Source organism: Lepisosteus platostomus, chromosome 11 (genome assembly GCF_059453375.1).
Source record: "Lepisosteus platostomus isolate fLepPlt1 chromosome 11, fLepPlt1.hap1, whole genome shotgun sequence".
Lineage (NCBI taxonomy): Eukaryota > Metazoa > Chordata > Actinopteri > Semionotiformes > Lepisosteidae > Lepisosteus > Lepisosteus platostomus.
Genome location: NC_142621.1, coordinates 33,383,997 through 33,406,993, shown reverse-complemented (window position 1 = coordinate 33,406,993; position 22,997 = coordinate 33,383,997). Strand labels below are relative to the sequence as shown.

General features: G+C 37.3%; 1 protein-coding gene across 16 annotated transcripts in view; it reads left to right on the top strand.

Moving 5' to 3' along the window:
• cacna1g (calcium voltage-gated channel subunit alpha1 G) overlaps positions 1-22,997 on the top strand; it is a 349,737-nt gene that overhangs the window by 275,014 nt on the left and 51,726 nt on the right. For 14 of the 16 annotated variants that reach the window (XM_088599330.1, XM_088599329.1, XM_088599325.1 and 11 more), the window contains 4 exons: positions 9,216-9,342; positions 16,301-16,426; positions 17,114-17,203; positions 22,249-22,441. In XM_088599330.1, coding sequence (XP_088455456.1) covers positions 9,216-9,342; positions 16,301-16,426; positions 17,114-17,203; positions 22,249-22,441 — 536 coding nt within the window. Of the gene's footprint in view, positions 1-9,215; positions 9,343-16,300; positions 16,427-17,113; positions 17,204-22,248; positions 22,463-22,997 lie in introns of all 16 variants that reach the window. The other 2 variants (XM_088599322.1, XM_088599316.1) reach the window with 1 other exon arrangement.

The following is a 22,997-nucleotide window of genomic DNA, read 5'->3' as shown; positions in this document are numbered from 1 at the left end:
AACTGCACTGCTACTCAGGAGGCCTATTCTGATGTTTTTTTCCAAGATAGCTGTACAGTAGGTTGTTTCAACAACAATTCTTTCAGATTTTAAAACAAATATTGTTTAGAGGTCATCACGATAGAGCCTTGCTTTCTTTTGCAAGTAGTGTAACTACTGTACATACAGTACAGTACAAGCAGTAAAAATAACGGTGCCTAGCTATTTTCCTTGACAAGGACTTTACAGGACGAACCACAGTAGAACTCCCTATTCTTTCTAGAAACTAGAACATCTTAAAAAAGACTTGTTCATTTAATGTCACGTTAGTGATAAGTTACAGGAGTTTGTAGCCAAATATGCCACCTAGCATTTTAAAGGGTGCTATGTCCCCTTTCCCCTGCTGCATGTTGTTTGTTTATCACAGATCCACCACTGCTCCCAGAGACCATTTCAAGTCAGTTATCCTGCATAACCGCCTTTTTTTACTTTTAAGCAATTACAAGCCATCACTAGCTGAACATAAAATAACACACAAAAAATAGTATACACAATGTACATACTGTATATACAATACTTACACATTATATGCAAACTTAAAGTCAATATAGCCTCCAAGTGCACAATGCCCTTTATTCTTCAAGAATATGGCCAGTGGAAGCTTGTAGTTCAGTGATACATCAAGGGGAGAGGCACAGCATAGGCAATATCAGACTAGTGTTATCTTTCATTGTAGAAGTATCATCACATGTGGGAATTGACATTTCAGACAGGCAGTGACCTGAAGACTATTAATTTATCCTATGTAGTTTCCTGTAGTCATAATGTCATGGTAGTTTATTTACTCTGTATTGAAAAAATAAAATTATTGAATTTATAGCTGACATGATCTACTTTTCTTGGAAGATGTAGAAAAGATGTGTAATGTGCATTAAAAAGAAATATAGATTAGCTATTCAGAAACAAGCAATAAGTTGATTATAAGTTGGGAGGTCTGTCATGAGTTTGATTAATAACTTAAATAGACCAATCATTCTTTACTCCAAGCTGTTCATTCTTTCTGCAAGAATAAGACAGCTCAGCTTGAAGTGTCTTTTCTACAGGCAGTTACAAAGTAACTTAATTACTCCACAGATGAAATATAGCACTGATCGAAGTGAAGAAAGGCTGTATCCTGTAATTTTTTTCTCCTGGATGCTGGCATTAATGCTGTTGAATAAAGACATTAGTTCCTATTCATTGCCTCAAACACTTCCTAAGAAACAGTTTGAGAATGAACAGAGACTAAGGATGCTTAGCAAAGATTTATAATTTTGTAGGATGCTGAAAAATTATTGGGTTCTGATTAACATATGAAATGTGAGTAACCAGCCATAATTGAACCCATGCACTCTACAGTATACAACCTTCAGGTGTATTTAAAAAATTAGGCACTTTTTCCTCTTTTCTTAGTATTATGCATGCTTTGTTAAAATAAGCTAAGCGACTGTATGCATCTCTGATTAAGGTCTTTTACATCAGCAGTGTGCAGTAATGGTTAGGTGGGCTTATAACTGGAAAGTTGTGGGCTAAAATCCCAAGTGAGTCACAGCCATTGTACCCTTGAACAATTCACCCCAATTGCTCCAGTAAAATACCCAAACACTTCACAGCATGTTCATGTTTCCTCATGTCTTTATACAGTATGTTGTTAAGGATCTTTGCTACACTCACTAGAGACATGAGGTCAACCTCATTAACATTATTAACATTATTCTTTTTGTAAACCAGTGTTTTGTGAATTTCACATTTTGAAAATCATAGAATAGTATAACAGAATTACCATATTCCTATAATGAATATTAACATATTGTATACTGTAAACAGCTAGCGGTCTGTTTCAAATAGTATTTCCTTCCATATTTATTTTTAATTTAGCATACACTGATTTACTGCTGACTTCACTAGAGATGTGCAGGTACCCTAAATACATATTCCAATACCTTAATTCTGTGAGTAACAAACATACCCTAACATAATCATTATGTGAAGAGTCCTTGAGTGTTCCAGGATAAGGCTTCAGATGAAGTGAAAGTTGTACATGGAAGCACAGCACCCTCTGTGGTGAAACTGGAGCACAACTCCACATACAGCCACAGCACCCCAGCTACCTGTCGGACTGTGGGAGAAGCTTGAAAAAGATTAAATGTGTAATTGAGATAGTGGAAACTGTGTTTGTTTGACCATGACCCCAGAGCTAACACCCCCATACAGTACTTTCTTTTGGATTTCTGTCTTATGTTCCAAACGTCTATTTCCGGGTGCAAATACTTTAATAAAAAAAGGTAATTGTTTATCAAACATAATCCTCTGTTTCTAGCACGTTGCCCCCCATAACAACATCATGGTCTTCTGAAACTGAAGTGTGCATTAAAAGAAGGAAAAAACAAATGAGTTATAAATGAGTTAACATCAGAAGTAATGATGTTACCTGTGATGTCTAGATGCGTTATGTGAGTTGACAGGAAGAAACCACTAAATGCAATGAATACATTTCTCTACCACTCGTTTACCATAGCTATCAAAAGTTTTTTTTTTCCTTAAACCTACAGTACACTGTAAAACATAAACCTAATGCGCTGCTGACAGCCTGAATTTATCTGTTAATGACAGTTTATAGGTAAACAGAAGGTGATGAGGATGGTTCACTCACTGCACTTCTGCTAAGATCCAACTCATCTCTATCTCAGCTGACAGTGGTTAGTAGGCGCTCATGTGTCTTGTTCAGAATAAGCCATCATGCTCTTTCGTATTCTCTGCCAAACACATCCTACGACTGAGCACTGCTGCCCTCTTTCAGCAGAAATAAAATCAGTCTTATCACTGAAAAATTAAGTCACAGTTGCTGTTAAGACTTACCTTAACAGCTTCCCACATTGAAATTGTTGTGACATATATTGTATATATTTTTATCAGTTATATTTGCAAATCTTTCAGTTATATTGATTTAAAAGTTACCACAGAATGTGCTTTATGGCTTTATAAATCCTTACACCAATGCCACGCAAACATGACATATCTGTTAAGATTTTATTTACTGTGGCTTATTTTAATTTTTTGCAAAAAACTAGCAAGCACTACTCTGCTTAGCAATTTTGTGCCTAACGTAACCACAGAAAAGTGACAAGTATAAATAAAAATGTTTTATCGTTATTGTACAGTGTTATTATTGGAATTGTTATTATTGTTTTTATTGGATGTTGAATTTATAGTCCATTCAAATTGGGATTACATCATAATTTTCAGTAAATGTCGTATTAACGTCTTAATTTAGGAATAAATGTATATCCTAAACTAGAATTCCATTAAAATATGGACACATTGTAAAATGCTGCCAAATTACACTAGTAAATAGTATCTGTTTTTATTGAAACCACACCCCCTCTTTCTTAATTGAACAATTTACTGTTTTAATTACTTAATGGGATTGACTGATAAATTGAGACTATATACAGTACAATATGACCAAGTTTAAAGACTACTGGCCTTAGTACTTGTATTTGAGTACTTTGGCTATAAGTGTGACTATATCGTTATGGGGTACTGATAACTGGTTTCTTCTTTTCATATATCACTATATATTTAATCCCTGTCTCTTTGAGAAAATGACAAATGTATTTTGTTATCAGCAGTTTAATTTGTGCCATGATAACCAAAGAGGTTTATTGCAGCCATCTTTTTAAACCCACTCCAGCTAAATGTAATATATAATTCCAAAACAAAACATATCCGGATGGTAGCGAAAAGCTTGTTTTCGCTGAACAATGATACCCTCTTTGTGTTATAGCAACAATGTATTCATTAATTTCTGCACCTCCCTGCATGTTGTAGTATGGTGTACACCTCCCCCACACAATAAGTTCATTTTGAAGGATGTGTCACCTCTGTTGGTAAACTATCTTTAAACACCAGCGGCAGCAGGTTCTGTGCTTTCTCTTAGTTTGACGCAGATAATTACAATTCCTCTTCCTGGATCTAATTTACCTAACCCTAGACCGATGATATTAATAAAACCGTCAGTTAGGGCTGATGAAAGATGAAAAGCGCAGAACTGCCCCTCAAGGAAAGCTTAAGCACTTCATCCACTCTTGTAACCTCCAATTTCCCTCCAGTCACTGATAAACAAGTATCTTTGTGTGAGTAATTAGCCAAGGACTTCCACTTGACTTCAGTTAGGAGAGCTCTTGAATGAGCACTTCCTCGTAACTCAGCACCAAGAAATTTTAGTCCAAATGTCCATTTGAAGGGGTAAAAGGATAAAAGTAGTCTACATACTGACATGACAATGCTGGATATTTGCTGAATATTTTTTTACCAAATAATTCAATAATTCAAGTGCTCAATTTTCCACATGCCCAGAAACGTGCATTTAGTTTTTGTAGTTTAATTTTCACATTTTTCTTTTTGTCTATGTGTAGTTTGATAAATTTATCATTTTTCCAAGTGTCCAACACTTTCACACTGCTTATTCCTTCAGGGTGCTCACAACTCTGGCTTGAAGAAATATGAAATCCATTTTCTGATCAACAGTGTTTCTGTATGGTTTCTATCATATTTATTCCGAGCTTTTACGGACCTCGTCAGTGTTGGAATGTGAATGTTCTTTCCAGGCTCTTATGATTAAAGTGGTACAGTGGTATGGTGGCAAGGTGTGCTGTTTAATCGGAGTAGTACCATGATAAGCAATATTTAAAACAAAAATATACTGTATAATTACAAGCAAAGATGCATCTTGCTTAGTTTAATTTCCCATATTCAATTGAGATTGTGAACATTTTATTAATCTTTCTGTAACTTCTAATCCAAATATATGATGGCATTTATTTGGATTGGATTTGCATTATTTGTGTTTTGCTGGAACAAGTGAATTCTTGCTTTCAGTAGATGGAATAGAATGTTCGAAGCTCAGTTGAAATAACTCTAACAGGTAAACCAGAAACAAAAGCCTATAAGAGTATTGTTCTAATCCAGTGACTTCTAGGTCTTCTATTTTGTTTTCTGTCTTAAGCCCTCTGTGGTCTAAATTGGTTTCAGTATTGGATCAGCTATTTTTGTATTCTTTCAGGGTATTCTAAAGTTGTTCATTTAAAAGATTTAAATTGCATCTTTAATTTAAGATGCAAAAAATATTAAACTTGTACAGGCTTGGGAATGCCCTTTACAGTTTCCAACTTTTAAGTCAGTGAAGTAAGTGAGGGACACTATGTGGTGGGACAACAATCAAGAACATTTTGGCTCTTTGCAAGTTCAACAGGTTCTAGGAATGTCAACTACATTCTTTGATGACATAACATTTTAAAATAAGTATGGTCTCAACATTCACAAAGGTTCGAAGCAGAGAACCCTAGTGAATGACCACAATCATGTACTGTATACGTCAACCCTTATACTGTTGCATAATGTACTACAGCATACGCTTTGTATGGTTAAAAGATATATTGGAAGTAGCCCTCCCCTATATGAAATTTAAAGTATTAATGCACTATTAGAGTTGATCAACTAAAACAAACAACATTGATCACGAACTTATAGTAATCAGTTGAAACATTCAACATGAATCTCTCCTCTGCTTCCAGCAGATGCCTGACTTTTTCTCTCTCTCTCTCTGCCTCCATGATTAACAAGTCCCTTTCTGTGTTTTGCTTTCTTGATTTTGATAAGGCCTGACATTCAACTGATTAAATCACTTTATCACCTGAGCGTAATCAACGTAAATCAAAAAGACATTGAAATAACGAATTCCCATAATATTTCCAATATATTTATAAAACCATACATGGATAAATATAAAGATAGGTTCGATCTGATGCTCAGTAATGTCTTGTTGAGCTTATTTTAAATAGCAGTACAAAGCCCAGGGAACACTAATGACTCTATTGAAAGGAGCAAGTGAATGACTGGGCAGGGGTTAATTAGAGTGGTGATTCCAGCTTTGTGGAATTGTGCCCCAGGACAAAATAATGGATTTTAATTTGGAACACTTTAAAATATCTGGCTACAGTGAAAATAGTTCTGTCACTTAACTGTACATTATAGGGAAATTTTTATTATTTACAGTGTGATTGATAGAATGCAAACACCTGTCTTGCAATTGAACAGAGTGTGAACTTAATAGTGTTTTGACATTGAATTATGCTAAAGAATAAACCATAATAGTGAATTGCAGCACAATTAAAAGAATAGGACTTGTATTTCAAGAAAATACTAAAATTATTTTATAGCTTGAGTTCCACCCTCCCAGTATTTTGTTATTTTAGGTTTTATAATACAATAAGGCACAGTGGTACAGATTTGTTTTGGACTATAAAAATATTTAATTTAAACAACGCTACTAACGTCATCATATCTGCTACTTGAAAAAAAAATCAAACCAATATCCTTCACAAGCTGTTTTTTTTTCCACCACATTCATAACGCACTCTGTCCTGTTTAGCATGTGAGAGTATGATTGGTAGCACTACCATAGGGTGCTCTGCTTATTGAAAGCTGCTACTTTCTTGTAACTCAAGTCTTCTTTTCCATCCAAGGGCTGAATCCCCCCCAGCCACCACAGACTGCTCACAAGGCAGAACAAATTAGAACAGAAGCCATGTTCTTAAAAGAAAAAACATAATATAGGAAGTTTAGGGACACTATCAGTAAAAACAAACTTTCAAAGTTGGCAACTGCCAGGTATGCCAGGTGTGTGTTAAGACCAATTGCAGCAAAGTTAAGAATCAGAACATCTGATCCTAAAGTTTAGTACAAGACCTCTTCTGGGCTCTCAAACTGCTTCCAGGCTCTTCAAGCAGCGTGATTAAGCACAGTTAAGTTTAACCACAGTTTAGTCAAAGCATATATGAAGTAATGTTTAAATTAAATATTTTATTATTGTATTTTCCAGGCTTTTAATTAATTGAATAATGATAATCTTATAAACTGTAACCATCCCCATAATTTATTGAACAAACAGATGTGCAAAATGTGTTGCCAAAGTCTTTTAATGCGTTATACTCATGGTGTTAACAGCCTTGCAAAAGAGTCATGGCTGGAGTCTGTGCACAAGATCTCAGACTTATATTAGTTGGGTGCAAACAACAATGTTTTTATAGCCCTCAGCTTTATGGCATGGTTTTGTATCACAGTTATTTCACAGTTCCAGAATCATGGGATAAATCCCATTCCACTGGGGTCCCTGTCTCTGTGGGGTTTGACTGTTTGTGCCACATCTATTGTAGATATGCAAGGTTTATGGAAAAATTAATAACTCAGTACTGGGAACAAGTATGAATAACTGAATACAGTACTAGAAACAAAAATGAATAAGTCAGGACTGGAAAAAACTCTAGAGGTCATTCCCAGTACTGACTATGGTACCACAGAGAAATAGGAATTAAGTGCCAATTTATGATTTCACTACAGGCAAAACTAAACATAATATTTTAAAATTTGTGGAAAAGGCTGGAATTGACATTCCGGGAATGCCATTTCTATGTTCAGCACACAGCAACTGAAGAGGTGTTGGATCGTGTAGACACAAAGCTGTTCAGCTCATTTATGTTTTTTGGTTGCTAGTAGTTGAATAGTTTGTGTAGATGTTTCTTGAAAGAAGCCAGGTTTTCAGGTTTAACAACATTTCTGGCCAGCTTTTTTCAAACGTCCACAACAGTTTGTCTAAAAATGTCTTCTTTTCTTGGTAAAAGTACCTTTAAGTACGTGTTCTACTACTGGTTTCATATTTTTTATAGTATTCTGAAGAAGACTATTGGGTTTTTTTATTCTCTATTCAGAAGTAAAAAGATTCAGTTCTTTTATCATGTCGGTGTAAGCAATAGTATGATATACTGTAGGGATCCATTTTAGGCCTGTTACTCTTCCTGAAACTGTATATGATTTAGCTCCTAATAATGCTCTGTAACATTTTTATAGAGTGAAATGTACAAATGATACAAAAATAAGGGGGAGTGGGAAATATAGACAAGTGATTTGCAAACCTCCTGATACAAAATCATGGACTGAGGAAATACTCGGCCTTTGTCTCTATCGGATAAGTGATTCAGAGCTGCAGGAATCGTGAAAGAGATCAGGGTGTTTGTGTAGATTATTCTTTATCCTCATCAAAACAATGGGAAAGCAATAAAAAAAGCAAACACGGTGCTGGGATAATTAGCAAAAAGTCCAGAATTTAAAACAAGGGAGGTTCCACTCTAAAATATTTGCGGGAGATCATTGTGTGGAGATTGATTTAAGTACAGTACATAAGATCCTAAGGGGTATTGATCTGCTCAGTCTATTTCAGGCAGTGGTGACAAAGAACATGCAGGCTCACAATTAGAAACTAAAAAGGAGCTTATGAACTGTAGGAAAGAAAACAAAAAAATGATTTTCCAGCACATGTTTTGAGACCCAGTCTCTGGGATCTTTTAGGAAATGGTTGGATGAAATTGTAGATCTACTGTGATAGTTAAACTACCAAACAAACACTTACATGTCTCACTTACATGTTCTTACATTGCTCTATTGGAAAAATTAACACGTTTACCACATTTAAGCGGACCTATAATACCCGGATTGTGGGTCATCAAAGTGAGGAGTCAGCAATCTTGCTATAGGGAGTTAAGCCTCATGAATTTTGACACAGTTAAAAACCGTAAAAGAATTCTCACGAGAAAAGCATGAAATGACCTTGTGATCCCCTTGACAAAAGACAAGTAGAATCCTGACAGTCCCCAACTGCAGCTCTATCCTTCCAATGATGTAATATGACTTGTTTACTGACATCAGTCTTTTCATCCTTTGAAACTACTGTAGCGGCCTCATGACATTAGCTCTATGTCTGAAATATTTTAAAATAAGATAGGCAATAACTATAATATTTAAGTTTTAAAATACTGAAATATAACTATTTGTTCTTTATCTAAATTAGAGTTAGAATAATTGTTTCTGTCTTTAAATGATTTATTTTTAAATATATTCTTTAATCTTAATTATAAATTAAACAATACAGTAATTAGTAAAGCAACGAAAGCTGTAAATCAAATGAAAAATGAAACACAACCCAGGTATTGGAATTTTAGGAATTCAGAAATTGTCAAATTAAATGACTTTCCAGTTATCTGCCTCTACGTCCAGTCGGGAATGCTTTTCTTAGCCATTGCCCCACTGTAGGAACACCTGCTTTCTCTGACTCTCAGTTGGGCTTCTCTTGTCGCCTGCAGGGTGATCAGTCGTGCCCCAGGCCTCAAGCTGGTGGTCGAAACTTTGATGTCCTCTCTGAAGCCCATCGGTAACATAGTGGTCATCTGCTGTGCCTTCTTCATCATCTTTGGGATCCTTGGAGTGCAGGTAAGGGATGACTGCTCTGTGTCCAGTTATCGATACTGTTTTGAAGATGCCTAATGGGACCTTCACACGTAACAGACTCAGAATGAAATGTTCATTAAGAGGTTTCTTGGCATTATGTTTAATAAAATGCTTGGCTTTAGTGCTTGATAAAATAAACAAAATAATCAGAAAACATAAAAGCTGTCTATCTAACTAGCTCAGCTAGCAAGTACCTCTGCCTTAAATGTACTTTAAAACCCACACCACGACTATATTAAACACCAAAATGCCCTGCTTGGAAAAAAAAAACAACACATATCAGTTCACTGGAGGAAAACCTCAGGTGAACTTACCAGCACTGGAACCAAGTTCTCTTTGGTGATGAATCATACCTTGGACATCAAACCACTGCTCCATGTTAACAGAAAACAGATGTATTGGGGCAGCAGAGATAATGAACTGTAACATACACATAAAATCGGTGTAATGTAATACAGTATATCACATTTTCAAGCTACTAGTATTCATAACATGACAATAGGGTGAATTAACAAAAACAGTCATTTCAAATGCAGTACTCATATGCTATTAGTACTCATAATGTTCTGTATACTCATCTATTGTGTCTGCTCTGAACCTGTGATTGACTATGATCCAATCCCAATAAAGGCATAGCAGAGCTACACACATTACACATATTGAAACTTTATATAAACATTATTGTGTTTTTTCATTATTTTCATAAACCTATGATTTAATAACTTTTACTTTTAAAAAAAGGAATAGCCTCATTTAAGCATTAGTTCACTGCTGTACTTTTTGATGGTTTGTGATGTTTAGCCTTTTTCAAAGATCTTCAAAAAAATGCAGGCCCTGGTGGATAATCGTTCACATTTATCTTTAACAATAATCTACACTAAAGTATCACCCTTTCCCCTTAAACTTTATTTAAAATGCTAGATTTTTCCTGAGCACCCTTCACTGTTTTTTTAGATGTAGAACAGAGAGCAGAATACATCATAGTGCCTACTCTTTAACAACTTCCTTGCCTGACGTTTTCTCTGGACTCAGGGAGCTTACTTTCTGACATGTCATGCGGCGAAGATTTGTTTTTTCAGTTATTAGCCATTTGTGTTTGATTTGATTAAATTCAAGTTGATTGGTAGGCCAAATGTTCATCTGACACATTCTGCTAGTAATTTTACACATATTTCCAGCCAAAGCGACCACAGGTGTACTGTAGCACATCTCCCAATCTTATCTAGTTTCGCCTCAGGTCAGATTCAGCAGAAAGTTTTCTGATCATTTTACTGAAAAAAACAATATATTTTTGATTGCCTTTTGGCCATTTTTACACAAACATGGTTGCAGATTCACAATTAATGATCTAGAGTCCAAAAATGTCTTTTAAAGGATTTAAAAAAACCTTCTTTGCAAGTTGGACAAAGATGTCTTCAGCCACTCCTCAAGTCAATCCTGCAGTAGGGTGTATCGTGACATCAGCTCTATAGGTCTGCACATATCTACTCCTTTGCAGTCTTTGGTGGAAAGTTTTCAAAATTTTAAATACATTCAATACAAAATAATATTCATCTGTGCAAAATCTGATTTTTCTGGTTTAAATAAAGGAGCACAAACATTATCCTTGTGTTTCTTATTCCCAGAGTCCTAAAACTTGAAAACAAAATTCCTTTGGTTGTTTTTAAAAAAAGCTTACTTAAATAACAAATTGCCAATATTTATTCAACAACTTTCATAATCAGTGCTATAGATAAAACTGACATCATTAAAAAATAAGGAAAAACAATAAAAGATATAATTAAAAGAACATGTACAGTAATGAAACTATGAAAAGCCACAACAAGTTGACCTCAGTGCACTGTGAGCCTCACAGGGACACATTCTCTATGCAAGATAATTTGATGCCAAACCATTAGGTGCTTTGTATGTAAGAGGATCTTATCAGTTCTAGCTCTAACTGGAAGCCACTGCTTGACTTCCCTGGCAAGCAGCCAGGACTGGAGTAATATCCTCTTAAAGTTTTGTTTTATTCTAGACTCTAGCACTCACATTCTGCACCAGCTGTGACCTTGATATAGACGGACTAATGGAACCCAAAAAAAAGAGCATGAGATAAAAGCATGGAATTCCTTCTCAGCCCATGAAAGACATATGAAACACTATCATTGCAATATTTCTAAACGTATAATATACAGTATATTGTAATGATTTAAGCCAGAGGAACTCTTTTCAGCTATCTACGTTGGGGAAACCGGAAGGAGACCACTTCAGAGAACATTAGGGCTGTGAAGATTAAAGATCACTCCAAGCCCATTGTTTTTCATTTCACCTCAGACGGCCATGATCACACTGATCTCTCTGTCTCTGTTCTCAAAGAAGGGTTTCTCAACTCCCATAGTAGAAAGACAACAGAAACTAAACTCATCCTGAAACTAGGTTCACACCGTCCCCCTTCTCTCAATGACCGACTTATTTTCGTGTAATCTTCTCTATTCACATGCAGGTTTTGACTTCACACCTTTCTTCACCCCTCTCCACTTTGCACTTCCTGAGTGGTCTCTCTGCCTTTCAGCCCCTCATGCCTCCTCCCCTCTGCCAGCTTTTGTTCTCCTGGGCTAATTGATCTTTGCTGTCTGCCCTGTCTTTCTCACACCTGAAGAAGGCTTCACAGCCGAAATGTGTTTTCTTTGATCTCTTTTCGCAATGGAATAAACCTATTACTTGTTCCTTTGTGGAATAAACCTATTACTTGTTCCTTTGCAGCCTACGCATGCTAACGCAGCTACCCACCTGAACTAATTTAAGCCAGAGTCAGATATTACACCAAGAATTCTATATTTAGGTTTTAGTTTAGGAAAGGTACTACAGCTGAAGTCAGGAAATATTAAACAGGGATTGAATGCCGAGTTAAGCTACTGTAAGTGTAAAAAAGTGTACACACTCAGATAAGGCTGGAGTAGCTGTGTGTGTAAGATACGGATGCAACTACATTGAAAACAGGGGCTTTTTGCAATGTTGCCTTTGGGGACTGGATTGCCTAGGATTTTCTTAAATAATTTTAATGAGATTGCTGTGTAACTGCTCAGAAACCCCCTCCAGTCACCTGATCTTCTGTACTAATAAAGTCCTAGTTGGGGATCCACAATTGTGGACAAATAGTCAAACTTTTATAGTAAATCTAATTTCTCTAGTGACAAGATGTTAACATTGGATTCTGTAAAATGACAATTAGTGTAACATACCATCTATACATTATTCACACTCTAGATGCCCTCTATTTTTAGGTCTGTATTATCCTCCTTTCTGCTCCTAAACACATTCTATGTAGTGCATGGGATTGCAGTACAATACTGATGTTTTTTTTAATACCACTGATACCAGGTCTTTGCTCATTGTAGATAAGTTACTGTACCTATAAAATCAGAGGGTGTCTCTTCATGCAAATAGATATGATTGCTTGTATTCAATAAGTAGCAATCCCATTTAGTCCAAGTTACTACTACAGTATTACATCACACAGAAATTATAGAGTTTTAGGGTTATGTACACTTATGTTTGCAATGTTCTTTTTAGTTCATCTTGAGGTCCTACTTCCATTTTGTCACACCACAGCGGATGTGGTGCGGTAGTACAGATCTTATCATTCAAACAAGAACTGCCATCTTATCACCACTGCCCTCTTACAATGCTAAAAGCTGAAATTTGAATTGTCTGATGCATACAAATGTGCACCAGATGCCCAGGCAGAAACAAAAGCTTGGGAAAGATCTCTTCTCATTTTCTTAACAAGATACAAACCTGGGAAGTCATTACTTCCTAGTGTTCAATGGTGTCTATTTTCCACATCGTCGCAACCCTTGATACATGTCCCATGTTGTGCATCCCACTATCTAATCCTGCTGGCATGGCTGTCATATTCCAGCCAATAATTTAAATGGCAACAAAATTACTGGAAAAACCTACCATCTCAGAGGAAGTGGAACTCCAGATGTGGAAAAAGAGCGGATAGGACAGGCTCTGTGTGGAGTGGACTACTCAAATTCAAATTCAAGGCGATGTATTGGTCTTAGCAATGAACTACAGTGTTTCCAAAGCAAAAACAATTACGTAACCCACTCCCCCAAGCTAATCGAGAAGATTGTAAGAACAGCCAGGAGGAAAAGGGCTTCAGTTTCAATCTAGGCTTCAGCCTGGAAGGAGGGAAGAATGAAAATAGAGAGGATTGATATAGGCCCGTGGGATTCTGTAAGTGAGGGTGCTTGCGGTTTAGGATGTAGTAAATGTTACCTGGTAAAAGTAAGAGAAAAAACTTGCTTGCCCAGCAGGCCCGGAGATAAGGGAGAAACAGCATTCCACATTCCTAATGTGTAGCAGGTTCAATGGGGTTAAAGTGCGTTGCCCAGAAACAGAGTTTGCCTGTTGAACCAGGGCTGACTGCAGGCATTGTTACTTGTAGGAGTTAGGGTAACACCTGGCAAAGTAGCAGTGTACCTTCTCCCTACAGCTGAGAGAGAAAGGAGTCTAGATAGCACAGGTTGAACCATGAATTGACTGAATGGTGATTTGGCAAGTGAGGACTGTGATTGGGTACCGCAGAGTATATCAGATTGTATACTACAGTGCTTTAACAGTCAACAAACAGAAATTGGTGAAGTAAATAGTTAATGAGGAGATGACTTAGTGACATTGTGAGTGGAATGCTGAGTGGGGAGAAACTAAAAATAAATACCTACAGACTTCTCCGAGACTTCAATGAGTCACAGCTAGGATCATGTAGGGGGCACTTCAAGATGAGTGACAGAATACCTGTTAGATGATACTAGCAGGATTCGTATTATGGTGGTGTGTGTGCTAGGTTTGTCACAATGGTGAAAATGAGTCACCTACTGTACTGCTTTTAGATCAGAAAGGATTGATCCATATAAAGTACACAAAAAATTCTTTTTTTTTGTAAAAAAAAAGCCAGGTCATTTTGAGCATATTTTAGCGAAAAATTACATATCATTTACACATGCACACCACTGTATACACAGATTAACATTCTTAAATTTAGATTTTAAATCATACTGCACACCCTTTCATGGTTTTTTTTTGTATTTTGCGTTGTGTATTTTGTTAAGGCTATGGGTTTGTTCAATCGAAATTCTGACACCAGATTTTAACTAACTCGCAGTTTTATTAATATACCACAGCCAGTGGTTGACAATCCTTTGAGACAAAACAGAATGAGCTACATCAACGCAAAAACTACTTCCCTTTACACAAACCAGATCAACAAAACTAATCACTGCTAATACAAACCAATACACAGCTTCATCGTACTGAACAACCACATGATACTCATTATGTTCTCAGACTGCATACAGTGCACTTTTTTAGATATTTATTAACTAAATGTCAACAGACACACATTTCATCTACAAAAAAATCAAATAATTTTTCTGTAAATATCATTTTTCTTTTAACAAACGGATGAGAACATTTCAACAAGATTTTAAACAGATTGTGAGAGACGTAATCCAGGTGATTTTACCTTCAAGAAAGCATAGGAAATCCTACCACCAAGCGCAAGAGCACCCAGCTGTAAAGGCTTGCGATAGCCCCCAAAACACAGTGCCACCTAGCGGAACTCTGGAGTTAGTCCTCCATCCTACATAAAAATTGGATCTAAAATAGACAATCGCCTTTATGGCATTAGGATTCTAGAGGACAGTCAACATGGACGTTTCAGGTCTTGCTTGATAACAAAAAGTTATTGTTCTTTAAATAACAAATGGCAGTAATGGACATAACTGATCATATGATAAAGACACTCACCTCTTGTCAGAACACTTCAATGTATCTTTGGTCTTGTGCTTCAGGTCATTGCCCAACTGTGTGAATTTTCTCAAGCAGGTTTTCTTCTAGGATTCACCTGTACATGGTACAAAACATTTCTCTGTCCTTTTCTGTTCAATCCTGAAAAGCTTCCCTGTTGCTGTTGACGCAAATTATCCACATAGCATTATGCTACCATCACCATGCTTGACAGTTGGAATGGTGTTGATATGCTATGAGCCAGAATTGATGCTCGTAGAATAATTAATTAATGCATTTAGACTAAAATGTCATTTCTTCTCTTATCGGACCATAAAACGTTCTGCCACATGTCTGCAGTATATCATATTTCTTGCCTTTAACCATAGATATACAGTAGGTCATGTTTTTGAAGGGTTCAGGGTATTTGCAATGTAGGAACTGTGCAGTTAAAAGTGTAGTAGCTGAATTAAGGGTAGCTCTGATTTAGCATATTGTGTATAATTTTGACCATATTAGAGACATATTACAGGTATTGCTGCTCTGGCCATGCAGAGAAGGACAGCTGGGCTTAATAGGAGGGAGATTCAAGCAACACATGTTGTTCAAATTTTTAGAATAGTGATAAAAGATGTGTTTTTCTTATCTTGAATCTCCTCTCATCTGTTAGTTGTTATCTTCTTCAATAACCTATCAACCTTGGGAAGCTGGAAATTTTATGTGCAGTCTAGGAACATTCCAACTGTGTTATTAACTGTTACTACTATACTGTATCATCTGCACTGTACAAAATTGTGGGTAAAAAATCAGTTTCAGTAGCAGAATATTCAGTAGTTGCTTTATTGTGGACAGAGTGATGATACAATATAATGCTAAAGATCAAATTCTTGATATTCATCTGCCTTCATATTCCTTCTCTGTGGTCGGTGGATATAGTGTCAGATTGTGGTTTGTTATACAAATTTCATGAATATGTACAGTATTTGAAAACTCTTTATTGTAACAGTGGAAAATGTGTGGAAGATGGTATTCCTAATGTATTACACATCTGTAAGTGTTACTAGTTTTGATGAAAAACCTCAGTAGAGTTTAACATTAGCCATACTCTTGTGTATATGAAAATGACATCTTTATGACATCCTTCCATATCCTACCATCACAGCTCTTCAAAGGGAAGTTCTTTGTCTGCCAAGGAGAGGACACCAGGAACATCACTAACAAATCTGACTGTCTTCAGGCTAATTTCAAGTGGGTCCGACATAAGTACAACTTTGACAACCTGGGCCAGGTAAGTTGCCGCTACTGTTAGCACACAGGAACATCCATGACATACTGTAACTTAAACAACAACATCAAAAGAATGTGTATGACAAGGAAAAAAACAGTGACTTATTTGGTTACTTGAAAATAGAGCTCCGCAACACCAGAGCCAACATTAAAAAGACACACATTCAAAAGCCTTCTATCTGCCAGGACAAAGAGAAAAGCACATTTGTTTACACGTGTGTGAAACATCAACAAGAGAACTGAGATAAATAGTCAAAACATAAATACTCAGTTATATGAATATGTAACAGTTTTCCAGGGATAAAATTTAGCACGGAACAATTCAGAACTTCATTTATAAATGAATCTAATTCACTTTCTTTTATTTCCACCAAACGAATAAGTTAATATTTCTTTTACTTGATATTTTTTTCTTGTTTCCAATGTAGACAAATATTTTTATATTGTATTTGCATGTATTGTGTTAATACATTACACACTGTACAAACGTTTTTCATTTTCTTCAGAAAATGAAGAATAATTGTGACGATAAGGCTATTTATAACAACAATGGATATGAACCTGAATCCAATATATACTCTTTTATGACTCAAGACAGGATTGATTCCAAAACTTTTCTGCTTTTTAGCTTTGTGACTTGAGAAAAACTTTAGGACCTTCATTTGATCTCACTGTCATCCTCCACCAGGCACTGATGTCTCTCTTTGTGCTGGCCTCCAAAGATGGATGGGTGGACATCATGTATGATGGACTGGATGCTGTGGGAGTTGACCAACAAGTATGATGTGATCTCTGTGCTACTCATTTGAGTGCCTTTTCTGAATGTGCACTGGCAAAGGAAGGAAATGCTTTGGGGGTTTTAATATGCTGTAACATTCAAAAATTATAACAGTAAATGATGAGAGTATTTGATGACTTTTAGAAACCAATCAAATATAATAATTTACAGTCACACACAGATTCTAAATATACATTGTACAATGTATTAATAAAACCAAAAGATGCAAAACAAGCAACAACATCATATTATATTTATATCTGTAAAATGATCTGCTATGAACACACATACAATTCATAGCAGGAAACACTCAGGAAACAGTGGGATCACGAGCACAAGATTTCTTCCGTTTCTGAGAGGCTGAAACGGCTGAGAGGCAATCAGGTTTGGTTCTGCTACCCACCCTACAAATACCCAATTGGTGGATCTTCCTCTGGGTGATGGCTGGATGACCTTTGACCTGTGGTTCTTGGGAAGAACCTGGCCTGGTGACTGGCTGGAGCCCACCTGCACTATATATGATTAAGTGTACAGCACATTTTTAGGATGTCTCTTATCTGGGATGCCTCTTTAGCCACATTTCTCTGCATTTAGGGAGAAGCACCAAGCACTTAATGATGTGTCTGCCCTCAAAAGGGCTTCTGGGGGATAGGATTGAGAAAGCACTGAAATCCTAATTAAATCTAAGCAGAAAACTAGATAGTTTATCAGCAAACTCTTTGTTAGTGTTAAAACTATCAATATTCATTATGTTTGTTTGGACAAATTACCTTTGTCCTGCAGCCCAACCATAGTTTCTATTCCACTTCAAACAGTTCTCAAATTATTGCACCAGAATTTGACTTCACTCTCTCCCTTATACTTTAATTTAATCTTTCTAATTTTTACTATAACTTCAGATCTGATTAACAGACACATTACCCTGTTGTGAAGTAATGTACTTGCAGCACAGTAAGCTATTCTGCATTTTGTTTACTCATGGCATTATTGTTTGAAGAAACATCAACAGGTTTTGTTAACATTCTGCAGAAATAGCTCCATAGATTCATCCAGCAGACGTGATTGGTTCCAGTGCAGCAGGAAGTCCCAAGAGTGATGGGTTTTGTTTGTAGAGGATGCGGTTCAGACTCCAGGAATAGTTTAAGAGTAAAACAAACTGTAGCTCAATTCCGTATTAATCTCACTCACAGACACACATTAAACAATTGACTTGCCCTGAAACGGACTCACAGTGGACTTTACAAATCAAAGAAAGCTGTGGTTTCTGAACTGCAACACAAAAACAACCTGTTGCTGGTCACTTCAAGAGCAGCATCCCCCCACTTGGCCAATGTCCACTTCACCTCCGACCATGTTCATTCTACCTTGCTCATTTCACTCTCTCTTCCCTCAACATAACAATCATAGCTATTGAAACTCCTGCTTCAAACAGAAAGATCAATTGCTTAGCTCAAGACAATAATCCTCACTATGACTCCACTCCCCCAAAAACGTATGCTTGCCATACCTTGGTCTCAGACACCTCTATGGCATAGTAGTGCAATAATATGTTCAGTCCATTTCATTTTACAGTATTGAACCAGCCCAAAGCTTGTTTTGTGAATGTCCACAGCAGTCTTGTGCTCTCTCCACCACCTCCAGCAGGGGAACGACAGTGCCTACACCCATTTGCCAGCTATTCCATTGCTTGCATCACCTTAATTGCATCAGCTACCCTCATTAAGGTCAAAAGATGTTAGGGGCCATGATATTACTCAGTACCTCAGTACCCCTTCATTAAATCTCTTTGAGATGAATTGTATTTCTCTGGGACTTGTCTCCCTCCCCTCCTATTGTACTACCTGCAAGATCCTACTATTAGCTCTCTCCAATCCCATAATTGTGGCCACTTTTACTCAAAGATGATATGCAGGCTTTTATAAGTGGTCTATTCTCTGCTGATCCCTCTTTTGCCCAAAGCCAAATTAGCTCTCTCAGTATCTCAGACAGATAAAGGCGTCTTATCGATCTTGGCTCCTCCGTCCTAGTATCAATAACGTAATCCACAGTCCCCCCCTGCTCTGTTCAGCCATCGATCAGGCTCCCCACTTGATTAGAACAACAGAGAGAAACAATCAGCTTGCAAAAGCTATTTCTAATCAATTTGCATTACTGGTACCTTTTCAGGCTTGTGAAGTAAATTTTGCTTTGCTGTCCATCCCACTTTCGGGTGCCACAGCAGCTCTTTTCAGGATCCTCCTAAATATCTATAATCTCTCCTCAGTTCCTCAACTTTCAGACCGACCCACTGCCTTTTCAGTTTCTGACTTCCCAGTTCAGAGAAAGCGTTAGGTCCTTTTATGTCTACAGAATATTTGCAGATCATTTTCAGTTCCTACTCTTCCTCTGTTTTACCACAATCCAATCTCGATCACATTATTCAAATCCTCTCCTACTCTCAGCTCTCACCCTGATACAAATGTGAGCATCCTCATCTTCTCAGTCACTGCAGTCATGATAGAAAGGACCTCTTTTGTCTCCCATGTTCTTATTGTGAAATCAGGTCACCTCTCCTTACAGAGGTTTCTTTGTCATCAATCCATAAATGCCATTGCCCATATCACCAGGAACTGAAATCAGATGCAGTAGCTCTCATTTTCAGTTCAGTTCTGGACCTTCACCTCCTGTGCCTGTTCCTTCCCATTCAGAATGACATTCTCTCTATCTTTTTAATGACTCTCTCAGAAAACTATTCTTCAAAACATTGCACACTGCACTCTCTGCTCCTATTGACCATCTCTAGCTTAACCCATCAGCAGATCAATTTTTCCTCAAACAACCCAAAACAGAGTAGCCTTCTCCATCCATATATCCCCCAATTACCATTGAAATCCTAACGTGATACATGTGTTTGCAACAAAGCAGCTACCATTCCCCCCCCTACATTTGGAACAAAAGATATTATCTCTTGCTTGTTTTGACTTCCTGTGATATGCTGATGTCACTGCTGCCAGCTGTATCGTTCTTGCCTACTTCCTTGAAGTCCCTATCTGAACTCACAATTAAATTACTTACCACCTACTTACCTACTTACCACCATCAAGGTGTTTACATTAACTGTTTTAAATCTGATTCCACTGTAGATCCCAGTGAGCCTCTTTATTCTTATTACTCCGCCTGTATTCAGCCACGCCATTTGTGAGAACTCAAAACGGACATGCCTTCTCCATCTAAATGCCTCCCTATTATGATTGAAATCCTATCACGATGCATTTGCTACTCTTCCAGAATCACTGTAGCAAAATTCCAGTCTCCACCATCAAAACTCTGGGCAGATTTCTCTGCACCTACAGTACCTCACATGCGTGCAGCATATCTGAACAAATCCAGACAGCCTACGGCGCACATAATCTCTGTTGTTAAGAACTTTATATCAGTATTTGGGGGATTTTGTGGAGGTTGGTGGAGGTTATTAAGTTGAACTGTTGAAATGGGAGTTTATGACAGGAGTACAGCAGAAAGGGTAGATTTTAATCTCCTACACATCTTGTCTGCTGGGCTCCTTGTGCATTCCACTCCCAGCACCGCCCCCTGCTCTTTCCTTGAGAATGTGAGGGGGGCTCCGTCAGCAGTCAACAGTCAGGCTGCTGCTCTCTCAGCTACCGATAGGCGAGTTATGCCAAATAACCTGTAATACATTCATCAAGATCCAACGCAACTACTGAAATAATAATTTGTGCTTTCTAAATCGAGGTTTAACTGCACAGCTTTATATATTTCCTGAAATAATGTGATATTTCATTTCTTCTTTTTTTGTTAGGGGTTTTCTGCAGCACTAAGTTGTTGTGGTTCATTATAATATTAAAGCAGCAGATAATGGACCTTACAAAGTTAACATTTTCATAATCTTTGATACGATATGTGCTTCTACGGTATAAATTAATCCTCTCAAACACTACTGAGCAAAGCAGAAGACAGCAAAAAAATTATAGATACTCTCAAAAGATTTAAAATTGGTTTTCTCTTAATTTAAGCACTTTCATTTATGAATTTGCTGTTTGTGTCACCGATTTACAATGTGATGTTTTAAAATTATTTTCAACCATATCAAACTGTAAAAAAACAGGATTTCACAGTTACGCACACATAGGAAAAAGAGCCCCCATACATACACAACAAATGATAAGATGTTTGGAACTCCTGTAAAATTGAGATATGGGTCTTAAAGAGACCTATCAAACAAGAGAAAAAAACAATGCTACAGTCAGCATTTCCTTTAAGATTAAATAGTTCCTATTTTGATTTTCGTTTTCCTAATCTACTTATAGTCCCTTCAAATTATTTCCTTTGCTTTTAAAAGTGGTCTTTGTGTATCACAGTCTTTCTGTATTATTTTGCAGATAGATATATAAAATTCTTCTTTAAGCGATATTACAGTGTTCCAAGCTATTATTTATCTGTTCCGTTTCCTTAGACACAATGACCATCTTTTCACTTTGAAGTACTTTTGAAATTGATCAGTGTTAACTTTCTCTCTCAGGCTGCAATTTTGGATCTTTAAATTGATGACACAAATTGTGTTTTCCTTAATTTATTTTTTATGGCCTGTCAGAACTGCTTTGCGCCAGCCCTTATGCTTCCCTCCCACAATGTCATTTTCTTCTCTCTGCCTTCCACTCCACTATTAGTTTAAAGAGCAAGCGGCAGGATCCTGGGAAATTAAGTGCTTTATATCACCATGGGTTCTGCAGCTGTTCAGAAAATATGGCAGTAACTGAGATTACCATTGCTTAAGTTCCTGGACACAGAGTCCACTGCATTCACTTTCAAGATTTCAGATAAGAGCTGTATATTTAAAAGGTTGTTATTTATAGATCCTAGAAAAACATTTTTCTCCATATCCTGATGCAATGGAAAGGAGAGTAGTGGGTGTTTCTCTAGGCATTATTTTTTTTTAGTTTGGCTTGATCATATTACTCCAAGTATCATATGAAGCCAATAAAAATATTGTTTTGCTTTTGCGAATTCATGCACAAGACGATTGATTGTTTGCTTCGCTTTGGCAGCCCATAATGAACCACAACCCCTGGATGCTGCTCTACTTCATCTCCTTCCTGCTCATCGTGGCCTTCTTTGTCCTCAACATGTTCGTGGGCGTGGTGGTGGAGAACTTCCACAAGTGCCGTCAGCACCAGGAGGCGGAAGAGGCAAAGCGTCGTGAGGAGAAGCGAATGAAAAGGATGGAGAAAAAGAGACGGAGTAAGGAGAAACAACTAGCTGGTCGGTAGTCTTTCCACATCTTTCTGAGTCCTGCTTGAACTTTTTGACAGACGCTCTGCAACCAAATCCCCATCTCCCAACCTCTTATTATAATGCTCAGTGCCTGGTGAATCTTCCAGAGCATGCCCTCTCCCCTCATTGAATTGAACAAATGCATGAGCGAGAGAGAATAACATCTACTCCAGACACAGGGTGGTAATCCACTGCCCTGGGGAAGCTGCCCCGCCTTGGTACCCCCCTCTGCATGCAGGACATTGCAGCCGAGGCAGCTGAGTTACAAATAGTGCTCAAGGAAACGATAGAGCAACTGCACAGAGTTGCCACTCCATGTTGCAATGTTGCCTAAAATTCCACTCACTATTTGTGTTATTACAACCTTGTCTTATGCAGACTTCAGGCGCCCAGAAAATTGATGCCTCTGTACCGATTTCCAAATTCGTAAGGGCCGCCAGATAAGAAACTCAAAAAAACTATCACAGTCTTTGCTGGTTATGTGCTGGCTAGTCACAGACCTTATCGAGGCGCAATGCCTTAG